Raw genomic sequence first — 15,371 nt, 5'->3', positions numbered from 1 at the left:
TCAGTTCAAGTTGCTGCATGAGCAATTAATATGTGCTTAGTTAGCCAGCAGTATTATTTATGATTATAAAGATGTTGTCCTGAGGAGACGTTCTGATAAAAGAGACCCAAGAATTCCAGTGTACCAGGAATCAGGGAATGGGCTTTGATTTCACATGTGGAAATAGATTGTTGTAGATCTTGCTCTGCATCTTAGAAATGTTCCTAGCTGCTTTTCTGATCATACCAACATTTACTGGAGAAGTTTTTTCTTTAATGAGATGGGGACCCTAGCTGGGCACCCCAGCAATGCTAACTTTTTGTTTGGAAGCATTCCCAAACTCAACATATGCAAGGCCTGTGTGTAGTTACATAAACGTGGCGGTGGATTTATCAGAGCCAAGGGGATAAATTTTTTGCTTTGTTATAGTGCTGAGTCTGAGCAGCATGGTCCCCTGCACTAGAGGGCATGGGAGGGGAGGGGTGGGGAGGGGAGGAGGCAGGGCCATATTTTCCATCAGTTTATGGTCCTTGCCAAAGGCTTTCCTGCTGTTGCTGACTGGGTGTTCCTAGCAATGGTTGATGAGTGAATTAAAACTGGTAACTCTCTTCCTTACACCAAATATGCAACAATTTCCTTTTTGGAACATACGATAACTCACTCCCATATATAGCACAAACCCTGTTCCCACCCCATTTACACTTTTGGTGTATGAAAATGTGCTTACTCAGTCACTAGTTCCTCTTATGAAGTTTTACACCAGATTTGGGATGGACTTTACATTCAGCCCCCCTCCTTGGAGATGGCAAAGAGACAGGAACCAGGGTTAGCCAGCCAGTAATTCAAAATATTCTATGTAGGCTGTTTGGTGTATGCTGAAATAAATCAGTAGGTATAAATGAACAGTGAGAACCAAAGTGCTCTAGCAATTTCTGGACATGGTACTTTTCTCTGCGCCTCAGTTTCTACATTTGTAAATAAAAAAATGAGTGATCTGAGTTTTTGGCAATCTCTAAAATGCTCGTGAATTGCAATTCAGCAGCAGAGATGGTGGACTTTTCTCTCTGGGCAAGTGCTAACCCCTCTTTGAGATCTCCAACCTACTAGGGAACAGTTATCCATCTGAGAGCTCCAAGAAACCAAAGCACTCCCTAATTGGAAAGTGCTGCTCCCTTTGTTCTACCCTGAATGTGAAGGGGGGGGGGTCATTTGCCCATAGGTCTGGTGGGAAACGGGCTGAACTGCCTAGTGGCTCATGCTCCACAGCCCTGCTGTGGATGTGGTAGGACTGCAGTAAGCTGACCGGTTCTTCTAGCAGGCTGCGAAGGAGAGCATGTGTTCCCCCAGCTCGCTCCCTGTTATGGTTCTGGGGCTGAGCCAGCCGCTTCTTTAAGATTCTGATCACAGCCGATGCTGAATTTCGAAGGCTTGAGTGCTCAGAGTCTCTCTCTCTCTCTCTCTCTGTTTCTGCACAGACGCCGCCATCGCCCGTGCCGGGCAAAAGGAAAGGAGGGGACAGGGCCGGAGGTCGTCTCTCCTGCCAGCTGTTGGGCGCAGACAGTGAGTATTTGGCTTCTCATAAGTAGACAAGCCCCATCCCCCTCTCCCTTTCCCACTTCTGGAGTGCTTAGTTTGGGTGGGGTTTTGAAATAGGGTGGCTTTTCCTTCTCCTGAGTGGATTGTGGCTGCCAGCTTAGATTCCTTCCTGCTGTTGGATCCCATGCTGAGGAGGTTGGGTTGTGACTGCATGAACCAGGCAATCAGAGAGGTGGACCCTCCACAACATCACCGGTCCCTAGTGATTACAATCAGATTTATTAGAGAGAAGCAGCATCTGGGATTCAGTCAAATTGATTTGTCGACTTGTTAACCTGTCAGCAAAAACACATAACGGAGAACACAAAAAGAGTGGGTGGAGGTGAAATATTTTGTAACCAAATGGATCTTTTCCAGAAAGGGGCAAGGACGAAGCATTTTGCTCACTGGTGTTCCTGAGGCCTGGAATTTGGCAAGTGCCATTCTGCCGTGACTCCCCCAAGCAATTCACCAGCTGTGCTGAATCTTGCACAAAGGTGATCCCTCTTTCCAACAGTGCTGTGCTATCCTAAGCAGAGTTACACTCTTCCAAACTCCCTGACTTCAGTGGACTTAAAAAGGTATAACTCTCCTGAGGATTGGGGTCACACTGTTTTACAGGGTTTGTGGAATGTTCATAAGCTCTGGGCTTTTCAGCCTTCATTGTTGGTTCTTTTGGGTGTGAAAATAAACCTGAATATTGTCATCTGGAAAGCAACAGGATGACCTGCAGCCCCCCCCCCCCCTAATCAAATGGAAAAGTGGGGCAAGTGTGTATGTGGCTTTTAAAACAGCCTTTGTCACTTGGCATTTTGGCTGCCATTGGTGTGCCTGACCTTTTCTGTCTTTTGCATATCACATCCTCAAATCTGTTTATGTGGGTTGGTTATGCTTCACTCTGTGCAAACTGTCTGGATCTTGGGCTCCAGTTTGCTGCTGGAGTTGATCTGAATGACTTTCTGAGGTGTCTCCATCCTTAATGCTCCGTGGATCCGAGGCTGATGGATCTCCACTTTGCATTTTGGCTGCTCTGTTCTTTTTTCCGGTCATAAACCCCCAGTACCAGTAGAAGGTATGGAAGAGTTACACTAGGGCCATTTCAGGGGAGGGTCTTCTGAGCATCATTTGGGTGCATTTGCAAGCCACAGGAGGGCTGTGCCAACTCCAAGCTGAGCCTCCTTAGTCCAAACATCTCACTGAGGAATTAATGGCCCAGCATGGGATGCAGAGTCCAACGAGAGGATTCTGGGGGGATTTTTGTACACAGTTCCTGTGCAACTTCATCCTTCTCTTGCTAGTTTTGCTCCTGCACCTCCACTTCAGTGCTAAGCCTTGCAAGTCAGCAGTTGCAATTCAGCCTGAAATAAGGCTTAAGCCTTTTAGGCAGAACAGGATTTCTGAATAATTTCACTCTGATCCTGAGCTCTGCACAGTGCTTCTGTACACCTCGAAGCAGAGTGAACAGAAGCTTTTAAACAAGCTGAAAATCACAGCAGAATCCAAAAGGGGGGGGACTAGTGGCCTCCAGGTAAAAGGGATTTGCACTTATAGAAGGAGGCTTGGTTGGGAGGAAAAATGCAAATGCATGCAGATAAGCCAGACCTTTTTCCTCCCCTGGAGAAGTGAAACCATGCAGGCTTCATTTGGATGCACCTCTGAATCCCTGCTCAGGCCATTTTCATTCCTGTGTCTTTGGGGAACTTGAGCAATTTGCAGGCATACTTGTTGTCTCACTATGGACTGTCAGCTTTCTATGATTTCACAACAAATCTGAGAAGTCCTAGTATGCAGACCACTTGATGGAGCTCAATCCGGTCCCCTTCCCTAGAACCCGTACAGCTGATGCTGTCTTGGAGGCAGAAAAGGCCAGTGTGACGTGAAGGATTTGCTGCAAAGAGGGGAATTCCTGCTGGGCACAGTCATACATCGTAGAAGAAGATGCTTGCAGCTGGTGATGCAGCCAGCAGTGCCAGCAGAGTGTACAGAAACAACTGTCTGCCATTCAGACCTAACATCTTGGCAAGGCTGGCAGGCTTGGGATGAGTTCCAGACCATGACCAGTCATGGGTTGTTGCCCAGCACTGCCTCTTCCAAGCAGGCAGAGTTTTGAAAGGGGCATTGATAAAACATGGATGCTGTGACACAGCACAAGGTGTTCATGGGCAGCCCAGGCATTCAGAGACCCTGTGCTTGATCTCTGGGCCTGGAATGCCCAGGGGAGCCCTCCTTACCAAGAGGTCCCTGAGCAGAACAAGGAGGAGTGGGGTGCATGACAGCTCTTCATTGGCAGCATCTCAGTGTGCTCCTGCTGGAAGCGCAGCTCCTGCCATTCAGATGTACACCTGAGCGCATCTGGAATTGTACATAAACCTTTGGGAAACCCTCCTGAAGACACAGTGCCGGGAGCCCCTAGCACAGTGGTGGCGAACCTTTGGCACTCCAAATGTTATGGACTACAATTCCCATCAGCCCCTGCCAGTATGGCCAATTGACCATACTGGCAGGGGCTGATGGGAATTGTAGTCCATAACATCTGGAGTGCCAAAGGTTCGCCACCACGGCCCTAGCACTACCCTGGACTGCTAGAACAAATCCCCAACAGCACCATCTCCTGTAGGGTTCATCAGATCATCGGTTGGGCGTTCCCCACCATCAGAAGTGTGGTGAGTGGGCATTTGTGGCTGGGCTTTGAAATGGTGGGACTGCCTCCCCAGAGAAGTGTGTTTATTTTCTTGGTAACTGGTCTTCGGGTGATTGGCAAAGGCTGTTTTGTCCTAGGGAGTATTCAGTCCCTGACTTCTGCTTGCTTACTTTAAGTGAATCATTTTTACTTGGCTTCATATTGTTTATTACAGCGGTTCCCTATGTTTAGACTTGTTTTTCTATTCATCGTTGGTTTCCACTGGCTGCAAAGGGAAACCTATTTCTGCCCACAACCTCTTTAGTTTTCCACTCAAATGGAACTGCTCCCCTTCACCCTGCCAAATGTTAGGCAGGTGAGATTTTTAAAAGTCTGCTTTGTGGAAGCAATTAAAAGGCACTCTTGCACACAGGGGGGTGTGGGTTGGTGTGGATTGAGGTTTTGCCTTCTCTGCAGGGATCCTCAAGTAAAGGAGAGAGAACTGTTTTTAAAGGAAACTTGTGAGGGGTACTAAAACACTTCCTGACTTGGTTACCCTGCTTCGCTCTTCTCTTGTACTGGTAGTGTTTTTATCCCAGTCTGACTGGGATAAATTAGAACCTGGCCATGAAAAATTGTGCTTCAAGCACTGCTGGGAAGGCACATGGCAAGGAAAAGCATTAGTGCGCATCACCCTTACATTCTGCTTTTAGCTGAAATCCGACCTTGTACTCATGCGCACGTGTGTGCATGCTTGCTTTACATGTGAATCAAAGGTTGTCTGTCTTTTCCTCTTACCTGCAGCAGCTTGGGAAGCTAATTCATTTCAGGGACAACAGGTGGCTGTTTGTACAAAACAATTTTTATAGATATGGAGAGCTCTCGGAACGTGTGTCAATGATTCTCTCACACACAGATCCCTGACCCTTTATTTAATTTATTTGTAAGATTTATACTCTGCTCTTCTACTTGAAAAATTGCACAGGGCAGCTTCTGATAAATTTTAAAAAATCAAATTACGTTTACATAAAAATAGTTGGATCATGGCAGCAAAAGCAAAGGAATAAAAATAAACAGCAATTTAAAAAGACACATTAGGACTCAACCCAGTTTGGCTAAACAAAGCAGCATTGTTCTCAACCCTACACCACATAGTATCAATATACCAAACACTCAGAAAAATAAAACCTGGCATGCAGAGTCAATGTTGGGGGATAATTTAGGCCCCTCTTATCCCCTCTGGAAGCGGATCATTTTAGCTGATCTCTGCAAGGCCATCTATGGGGGTGCTGTCTGGGTCTTCTGATGAGGAAGATATTCCACCGCCTGGAAGTCATCACAGAGAAAGCCCGTTTTCTTCACATATCTCTGATTCCTCATCTGTTTTGTTTTGAGATAGTGTTTGCCATAAAGCCTCATTGCCCACTTCTGTTTCCTCTCCACTTCCCGTTTGCAAAGCAGGGTCTTTCCTTACAAGCAGGCACAGATCTCAGAAACAGAACCCCTGTTGAAGTAGAATCAGCAAAGCCTCCACAAACCATCAAGATGGTGCAATGGTTGGTGGAAAATGAAAATACTCGGCACAGACTGACAAGATGAACTTGTGCTGTTAATCCTTCTGGTTGGATGATGACCCTCTCAAGCACGTAGCTCCAAATACCTCTGATTATTTTGATGTAGCATTTGATTGTTGTTGTTGTTGTTGTTTGTTACGCAACTAATTTTGGTTTATTTGAATGTTAGGGTTTGGGGTCATTTTTCAACTTGTGCTTTCTATAAGCCATCTTGAAGATACAACAAAAGCATACCTAGTTAATAAACTCCAGCTTTCCTGTTAGCAGAGGGTGCTGTCTGATTTGGAGTAATGTGGTTTGCCTTCTGCTGGACTTGGGCTATTCTGTTTGTCACTTGCATGCCTTTTGGGACTTGGCATGACACAGCATTATTGTGCCGCTGAAAGCCATCCTCAGTACTTGGCAGTGCCATCCTGTGCAGAATTACTCTAGTCTAAATTCATTAATTTTATTGGGCTGAGACTGGAGTAACTCTGCATATGGGTGCAATGTTTGTAACTTTAAGATGCCTGTGAGAATGCCCGAAGGTGGTAAAAATGCCTCCACCCCATCAGCATATACAACAAATCACTGAGAAGATCCATAAGCCGAATCCCCTTGAAATCATAGGTGGCCATACCTGTGGGGTCCAGTGGGATGTAGTGAATAAAACAGCAGGCCTTGAAAATCCAGTTCTACCTGGGCATGAAACTCATTGGTCCCACAGGATTACTGGGGATGGAGAACCATGTATATCCTGAGCTTCTTGGAGGAAAGCTGGGAAAAATGTTTTAGATCCCTAACAGTTACCTTGGCCTCTTTTTTGTTTTTGTTTTGGAGAGGGGTCCCCTTTTGTCATAAGCACCAGTCAAGGTAAGAGAAGCCAGAGGGTTGGGCCTTCTGCTACCATCCCAGATATGGAAGTGTGACCCTCAATTGGCCTTTGGGTTGGTTTCAACAAAACAGTCACTCACTGACTGCATTTTATGATGGTTTAATATGCTTTTGAATGAAGGCTTTCGAGGCCAGGGCACCACCAGGGTGATCTGTTAATAATTGAAGAAGAGCTTATGCAAGTTTTGATTATTTTTTTTAGCAAACTTCCTTAATGTTGAGGGAATCCACCAGTAGCTTCCTGCCCATCTAATTAGAAACAGTCACTGGGCCAATTCTATTCAACCTTTGTTAATTGTGGGAGCTGGCATTGATAATATTGGCAGATAGCACCAATCTCGGAGGCACTGCCAGCTGATGGAAGGGTCAGGGATGAATGGGGTGGCCTCTGAACTGGAGTAAAAGACCTTTTGGGTTGCAGCAAGACTTAGTGGCTGCCAAGCAGCTCTTTTGAGGGCACAGAGTTGAAAATATCAACTCTTACCCAGTATTTAATTAGTAGCACCAATAAAGTGATATGCATAAGAATTTGAGGGTTTTAAGAAATACATGTCAAGCTGTAAGCAGCCAGCTTTTTCATGCTGCAGTGGTGCAGATACCCCATGAAAGAGTTAGATGTAAAAACAGATGGACCTCAAAATGGATGTACCTTCTCCTTCACTTATTGGCAGGCAAATTTCCGTCTAAGCAACTCCGAAGTTTAAGATGGCTTACTGATCCTGAACAGCTTGACATCTCAGGCCCGTGGCCTTCTGCAGCCTGCTTGCAAAACCCTAGATCTGAGCTGTCTATCAGATCAAATTTATTACAGTACACTTTAATTAACTTAGAGTTCCATTACAGAGCTTTCAAAAGAACTGTGTTGTGTTCCTAAATACTTTGCCTTGATCTGTCCAGTTGAGTTCTTGGCAAATTTACCTTAATTGGCATCCACACTGGAGAACAATTTTCAGTTTGCCAGAGAATTGGCAGGTCTGCCATCGTGTTTCATGCTGCAGTGCTGTGAGTAAATTCACACAAGTAGAGCTTTTGCATGGTGATTGATGTATTCACATGGGAGCCTGGATTGGGTCCGTCATATAAAGCTGCCTTATACTTAGCCACCCCATTATGCGTCTCAGTATTGTCCACTTTGACTGGCTATGGCCATCTGGAATCCGTCATATCACCTACTGTCTGATCCTTTTAACTGGAGCTAGTGGGGATAGAATCTGGGATTGTCTGCATACTAAACAGATACTCTACCACTGAGCCTGAACCCCTCCCTGTCTTCTCCACTCTCTCCAGTATGTATAAGCCCTACTCAAGAATTCCAGGAAAACACAGCACAGCATGGGTCCCTTGTTTCTGATTTCTAGCTACGTGGCTGCAACACTGAGCCCACTTTGAAGAAGGCTTTTGAAGCCCAGAAACAGGCAATAGGTGGTCTGCTCCAGCAACACAGGCAGGCAAGCCTGGATGTTCAAGTCTGTGGCTGCCAGCACTCCACCTGCACATACATACCTTGACCAGCAGCATCAGGTAAAAAAAGTGGTGGCCAGGGCTGAGTACTACCAGGATGGATGGGCATATCTGGATAACAGGTGGGTGGGGAGAGGTTAGGAAGTAAGCTGATCTATCCCACGGTCACATTCCATAACAAGGATCTAGATTCTTGCCGAGGGCTGAGGAATCAGTTCTGGTATTAGACTGCGTTGGCATGTGCTGTCTCTAACAGCCCTGGAGAAGTGCCTTTGTGTAGGATGCAACCCCAAATGAACAAATTATGCAAGACAGTGAGGCACGTCCTGCTGCCTGAAAACAGGTTGGCCAAGAGGAACCATCTCTGACATGCGGAGGCAACACCTGGCACTTATACTAGACACCAGCATGCCAGGCCATTTTGCTCAGCATTCGGGGCTAGTCCTCCAATCAAGGTGAGCTCCTGAGGGCCTGTCAGCGCCACAGTCCCTGGCCAAGCCTCCTTTGCCATCCACCGTCTTTTTCGTTAAAAGACTGACATCTCCATGGCAGATTTGGCATTTTTTCTTGTTCCAAGGCAGGGGTGTCCAACTCTGGCGCTTCAGATGTTCATAGACTACCATTCCCATCAGTCCCTGCTGGCATGGCCAATTGCAGGGACTGATGGGAGTGGTAGTCCATGAACATCTGAAGGGCCAGAGTTGGACACCTCTGTTCTAAGGGAAACAGTTCTGCCTCTTTTTTAAAAAGTTGTGGTAACTTCTCCTGAGTCAAAGAGGGAAGAAGTTAAGATCCCCACAGAAGAGAACACTAGTTCTCTGCAGGCATTTTTGAGTGAGCTGTATAAACAAATCTGAGACAGCTCCCCTGTTTTTCAGCCAGACACCTCAGTCCCAAGTACCATTAGCCCATCCCAGTAAAAGGGGAAGGATTCTCCTAATTTCCACGTGAGCACCCACACGTTGTGGGAAGCGCTCTACCTCCTTTCAGCCGCAAGACTTTTCTTCCCCATGCAGCCCAAGTGAGCTTGTAGGTCAGATTGCATGCGCTGAGGGAAGTTCAGCACCTTGGCTGTGCAGTACAGGAGGGGCCTGGCACCTTGTCCTTCCCCCTGTTGCAAGTGGACCACTGGGGTTTCTTACCTCTGCAAGCCCTGGTGATTCTTCCAAAGACCAGTCTGCAGTCCACAAGGGCCCAGCACCCTGGCATATTACAATCTGGCTTCTACCTTTCCTGTGGAAGGGAAGGAGGACGAAGAGAAACTTGAGGGGCAGTGAATCCCACTTGGGTTTTGCACTTGAACACAGCTTAGAGAGAGCTGCGGAAAGACTTGGACCCCGTTGGGCCTTAGAAAAGAATGTGTGTTTTCATTTGGCTTCAGCTGTCAGGGTGCATTCCTGCAGTGGGCCATTATCCTCCGTTCTCACCTTGTCAAGGTGGCTTCTCCTCTGTTGGGCCCTAACGCAGGCATATAAATAAGCAGCCACCGACCTCCATTCATCTGAGGAAGCCAGCCTGTGCTTATCAAGGCTTGTGCCGCAGCAAATAAATTAGTCTTCCAGGCACCTCAGGACTCTCCTGCCTTCCCCAGGAAGTGTGGCTGCTCTCGGTGTTTCCAGCAAAGACTTTTGAGGAGTCTCTGCAAAGCTCTAGGATCTCCCTCTCTGGGAAGAGTATTGTGGTCGACCTATAGAATAAACCTTTTGGGCATCCATGCTGGAGATGAGCGTTTTAATAGGTTCTGCTGCAGCTCAGAATTGCTGCCAGTAAAAAAAAACAACAGAGCGGTTGCTTCCCAGAAGGGGGAGGGAGGGGGATTTCAGCCCTCCTTATTACCAAAGGGCATGAGAACAGCTTTTATTAGATCACAACTGTGCAAATCTTAATGGTTCTCATTTCTAGCCAAAGTAAAAAAGTTCCCAGTCTGTTCTTCCCATGGGGGAGTGGGTGCTTGAAGGAGGTGCATAAGGACCGGTGAGTTGGGGCTGGAGCTTGTCTCTATCTTAGCCCTTTGCTCCTCCACTTGTTTGTGTTCCAGTACTCCTTTCCATTGATATTTGCATAGCTTAAGTCTGACGTTTCATCCCATGTAGCAAAGGTCATATCTGACCATGCGTCTTTGCAGGACAGGAGGGGCTGCCCAGCCAAGTGCTCCTCCTTGGCGAACGGCAGCAGGACCAAATGCTTTTCTGTTTTGTTTTACCAAGGATATATCTGTTCCCTGCGAAAACAGGTGTCAGAAGAATAGCATGTTCCCCCCACCCTCCCGATATATATTTCAGAAAAGGAAGTAGACTTTCTGAAATTGTAGATGTAGAAAGGAAATGTGCCCTGCCACAGAAGGTGGGCATGTGAAAATAGCCTGTTTTTATCACATGCCACAAGTCCACGTAGAATCTGGGTGAGCACAACACGTGAATGGAAGGAGCTGCCCAGCTGCTCATCTAGTCCCCTTCCTTAGCATGGCCTGCCATCCCTAAACACAGGTGGCCCCACAGAGACTTGTGCAGGCTCCCATGTTAGAGGGGGCTTGAGGAGGAGCTCAAGACAGTGCAGTACTGTTCCCTCCCCCTGCTGAGTGGCTGCCACATTGAATATGGTGGCTCTGGTGTTGTTGCTGCCCTGTGATATCATTAGGAATGAGCAATGAAAGCCTCCGTCGTGCATTTCACTGGCAATACTCTTCTAAGTGTTTGTGTCATTGATGGCTGGGCAAACCACCACTGCCGGGGCAGGCATGTTCCAGCCCAACTGAAATACGGTGGGAGCGAAGCCCCCTCCTCTTCTACGGCCTCTCTATTCCATGTGCCTCTGCTTTGGCTGGCTGCTTATTTAATTCTTCTTCTAGCAAGGAAGCTATGCTGGAGTGCACTTCTGCCAGAATAGAAAAGGGGCCAGTGTTCAGAGCAAGTTTGCTATAACCAGTCTGGTCCCCGCTCACAGATAATCCGCTTGTTCTGTGGAGTTGCGATACTGTGTGCCCTTGGATAGGTTTGGGCTTCCCGAAATGTTGCCCTGAAGAAAAAGGCAGTGGGGGGAGGGATGCCATGATTGATCTTATAGGAAAATCTTTAAAAGTGCCCAAAGAGAGAGCTCTGTCACTCTGTTGTTAAAGGCGCAGTTAACATTGTACAAGCTGGCAACTGTAGTTTGCTCATGAAATCTTATTAGGGAATGGGCGCAAGGCAATTTTTGCACAACAAAGAGGGAGGGATCGATGAATGGCAAAGCATGTTTATGCGAACGAGTCGACCACTGCAGCAGCATCTCAGGCTGGTGGGGATCTTGTGCCCGCTGGGTGTCAGGGGCTCTTGCCAAAGGGAGCTCTGGAGTGTGGCCATTCTCTGCCCCCACCTTTGGACCCAGTTTATTTGGGCAGCCTGCAGAATCTGCTCCGGCAGCGTGGAGGGGGAGAGAGGTGCCGCAAGGCATCCTCGGTGAACTTGTCAGTTAAGATCTAACGGCAGAATATTAATCCATGCTGGTGATGCATGAGGCAGTTGGAGTACAGATGGGGTGTGCAGCACTTGCAAGTTAAGCCTAAAAATACAGCATCTCCCTTGCGGCTTGGAAGCTCTGCAAACCTGTGCGGAGCAGGGAGAAGCTTCTTCCCCCGTTTTGCCACTTTCCACAGATGGAAAGGCGGAGGGCCTTGGAGGACCGTCAGACTGGCAGCCTGATCCTGCACTCGGTTTACTCAGAAGTAAGCCACACTGAGTTCAGGGGGGGATTCTTCCCTCTATGGAGGAGGGTCTATCAAAATCTGTGGGAGTTGCACAGGAGAGCAGGATTTCCTCTAGCACAAAGTGATCTGTTTCTCGGCTGCGTGAAGTAGACTGGAAACAGGACGAGTCTCCGCCAACGGCCTGTGGTGTCTTAGAGGAGAGCAAGACTAACCCGGGCTGCTCCTTTTGTGTTTTCAGTTTTTCATCCCCAGGCTCCAATTTCCTGCTTGCACTTGTTGGAATCTGCAGCTGCCATTGCTCGGGCCATCGGGTCCCAGATCAGCAGCTACGATTGGCAACGGAGAGGCCCCTCCACCTCCTTGCTTCTGCAAGGGCTTTGAGCAAGGCTTTTCTTGTAATCAAAGGGACAGGAACAAGACTACAGTTCTCCCTATTCCCGTGACTACCTCTCCGCAGCACCAGGGCCGGCAAAGCTGAATTGCAGGGGCAAGTTCTCCATCGCAGACAGTGCCGTTTAAGCCAAAGGCCAAAATGTCAGTGGGGAACTAGAGAGAGGAAAGAATGGATGAAAACTTGGGTCAACTGCAGCAAGATCTTGCGCAGGGGCAAAAAGAAGCCCCCTGATCTGGGCAATAAGGGACAACTGATGGATGGTAGGAAGTGTCCAGGGCCTGTCAGAGCCAGAGGTGGACTTGTGGCCTGAACCACAAGGGGACAGGAACAGAATGCCATGAAGCTCCATCCAAGGAAGAGCAGCGGCGCCTCCGCTTCCCAGGTGCAAGGAGGAAATGAATTAGGTTCCAGGAGATCAGCACCCCAAGAACAAGTGCTTTGCTCCAGATGTGAGCCTGCTTGTTTCCTTCTGTTTTGTGTCCTCATTCGCTCGTCCAGACATGTGATGCAGGAGGAGAGCTGGGATGATATGGAATGTGGCCAGTTGCCTTCAGATGCCCTCCGACAGGTGAAAATCCAGCGTGACCCCGCCTACGGCTTTGGTTTTGTGGCTGGCAGCGAGAGGCCTGTGATCGTTCGTTCTGTGACACCAGGTACGTCTGGGAGCGCTTGCAAGGATTCGGGCAGATGGAGGGATCAGTAGGAGCTGCAATGGGGAGGGGAGGGTGGATTACGTTGGAATTGTACTGAGATCCTCCCCATTCATCCAGCCTTAACTTAGGGGCATTGCTGACACCAGGATTGGGACCCCCCAGGCAGATGCCAGGGAGAGCAGGGGCAAAAGGGAAGGGTAACTAGAGGCAGCCAGAGCAAGTTCTTGCTCAGGAGGCAGGTGGACCAAGCATGCAGAGCTGGTGCGTTTGGCACACTGCTGGCCATTCAAAACAAAGCCATGTTGGGGAGGAAGGTCAGAATCCTCCAGCAGGACAGTAGGATTTCTCGGGCAGCGACTTACCGTTGACCCCCTCTCTTTGACAGGCGGACCCTCTGAGGATAAGCTCTTGGCAGGTGACCAGATTTTGGCCATAAATGATGAAGATGTGAGTGAAGCCCCAAGGGAGAGATTCATAGAGCTTGTGAGGTAAGGGAGGGGACCAAAGTGTGAGAGAGGGAGATGAGAACATTCCTTCCCTGGGTCTGTGAGCAGGGCTGGCCCCTGGTGTTCGGCTATCACCAGATCCCTTCCAGTCCCACGCTAATGTCATGCAAAGCTGCACATGACCCCAACCCCTTTGTCAGGAATCCTGTGCTGCCCTCCACTTGTCTTGCCAGCAGGTAGCTAGAAGAGGACTCCCATGTGGGATGGGGCCTGATGGTCTTCAGCAGAAGACAGTGTGGAGGGCAGAAATCTTCACTTGGCTGAGGAAGTTTTTGCTGTGTGGTTCCCTGGTTAATAGTGCAGAAGAGCCAAGCTTGTCTCGTGTCCTACAAAGCAAACCGAGTGGTGCCTATAAGTGGCAATGTCAGCTTGACTGGCCATACTCATGTGTCCTGCTATCAAAATCAGCTCTCCTGCATTGGGTGCTCATGGTGATGGGAGATAACAAGACGTGGCATGCAGGACAGGGTCTTCTCAGTGGTTGCACCCAGGTCATGGAATTCTGTGCCTTGGGTTGTCCATTTGACTCCCTCAGTCCTCACTTGCAGATGCCTGATTCATGTGTTTGTTTCTGTAGATGAATGAGCAGGGGAATGAGTTCTTCACCGAAGTTGTTTGGGCGCTCATGAATGAACTGTTTTACACTGTTGCATTTTTATGGCTTTGTTTGATGCTATTTTTGTAAGCCTCCTTGAGCACTGGTGTTTGGTGGGAAAACAGTATATATATTTTCTAAACGTGCACGTTGTTCTGTTTCCCATGTCCCCACTCTCTCCTGCAGAGGTGCTAAAGACTCCATTCTTCTCACTGTGCTACAGACCCATCAGGTGAGAACCATGGTTTGGCAGTCAAGGGGGGCAGGGAGAGATGAGTCTCCGGTTGGATCTGGTTGTGTCTCCCTTCTTATCTTGCCTGGTTGTGTCTCCCTTCTTATCTTGCCTGATTCCCTTTTGGTTGTGTGTTTCTTCTGCCCTCTTTGCTGACATCTTCCATTCCTCTCTCTGTGCCTGGGACCAGTTTTTCCCTTTCTCTTTGTCAGGTTCTGCAGAGTTTAAGCTAACCATTTCAAACAAATGTACTGACTTCTAAAACAAGATAGAAAATGGCTCAGGGAGTGGAGGTCACATAGTCTCTTGTCCCTAGTGGTGTCACCAGGGCAGCCCTGTACACTGCTACAGTTCTGGCTGCCCTGGAAAAGGAGAATGGTTGTGTTTTTCCATGGACAAAATGCACATGCTAGGAAATGGTGATTCCCTTGGTGCTACAGGAGCATTTCCCAGGGACAGGTGGGGAGGGGGGGGCAAACAATCCTTAGCAAAAAGTAAATCAGAAGCAATCCTTTATTTTGAGAAACCGGATGTCTGGTTTGGCTCACAGATTCCATTCCATCCAATAAGGAGCACTGATGACTGGTTGCCCCTCAAGAGTATTGAGATGTACCTTGTTTTCTATCCTACCAACTAATGAGAGTCAGGAGAAGTTACGAGGGGAAAGCTTTGTGCTTTTTTAAAATCTAAGAGCAGCCATACTGCATACTTAAATCTAAGAGCAGAGGGGGAAAATAGAGGTCCCCCCTCTATTTCAGCAGCTTGTTCCCAACAGATGACATGGGAAGGTTTACAAATTGAACGCAGAAATCAGAGGCTCTCCTTTTTCTCCCCCACCCCCCAGAAAGAAAATACTCTTTGTAAAGCCAGGAGTCGTACATACAACCTGCAGTAGCAAGTTCTGCAAGTTGTTTACTCTGAATGAAAAAATATTTTATTTTGTCTGTTCTGGATCTCCTGTCCATCGGCTTCTCTGGATGCCCATAAAGCAGAGGAAGAACAAGTTCTGTCTTATCTACCCTGTGTGTGATTTTATAACCCCCTTAGCTTCTCCTCATAGGGAGGTTTTTCCATCCCTTTAATAATTTTGCTTAACTTTTCTCCAACTTTTCCAACTCTACAATATCCTTTAAGAGATGTGGCAGCCAGAAATTCATACAATATTCCAAAGGCAGCTGCCTCATAGATCTATTTAAAGGCATTACATTCCTTGCCATTTTGTTT

General features: G+C 47.8%; 1 protein-coding gene across 4 annotated transcripts in view; it reads left to right on the top strand.

Moving 5' to 3' along the window:
* Positions 1-15,371, top strand: part of FRMPD3 (FERM and PDZ domain containing 3) — a 92,774-nt gene that overhangs the window by 46,960 nt on the left and 30,443 nt on the right. For all 4 annotated transcript variants that reach the window (XM_048514683.1, XM_048514680.1, XM_048514681.1 and 1 more), the window contains exons 2-5: positions 1,455-1,539; positions 12,660-12,814; positions 13,200-13,302; positions 14,102-14,147. In XM_048514683.1, coding sequence (XP_048370640.1) covers positions 12,667-12,814; positions 13,200-13,302; positions 14,102-14,147 — 297 coding nt within the window. In that variant the 5' untranslated portion in view covers positions 1,455-1,539; positions 12,660-12,666. The remainder of the gene's footprint in view (positions 1-1,454; positions 1,540-12,659; positions 12,815-13,199; positions 13,303-14,101; positions 14,148-15,371) is intronic.

This window comes from Sphaerodactylus townsendi, linkage group LG13 (genome assembly GCF_021028975.2).
Source record: "Sphaerodactylus townsendi isolate TG3544 linkage group LG13, MPM_Stown_v2.3, whole genome shotgun sequence".
NCBI lineage: Eukaryota > Metazoa > Chordata > Lepidosauria > Squamata > Sphaerodactylidae > Sphaerodactylus > Sphaerodactylus townsendi.
Note: the sequence above shows the minus strand (reverse complement) of the source record. Positions and strands in the feature narration are given on the sequence as shown.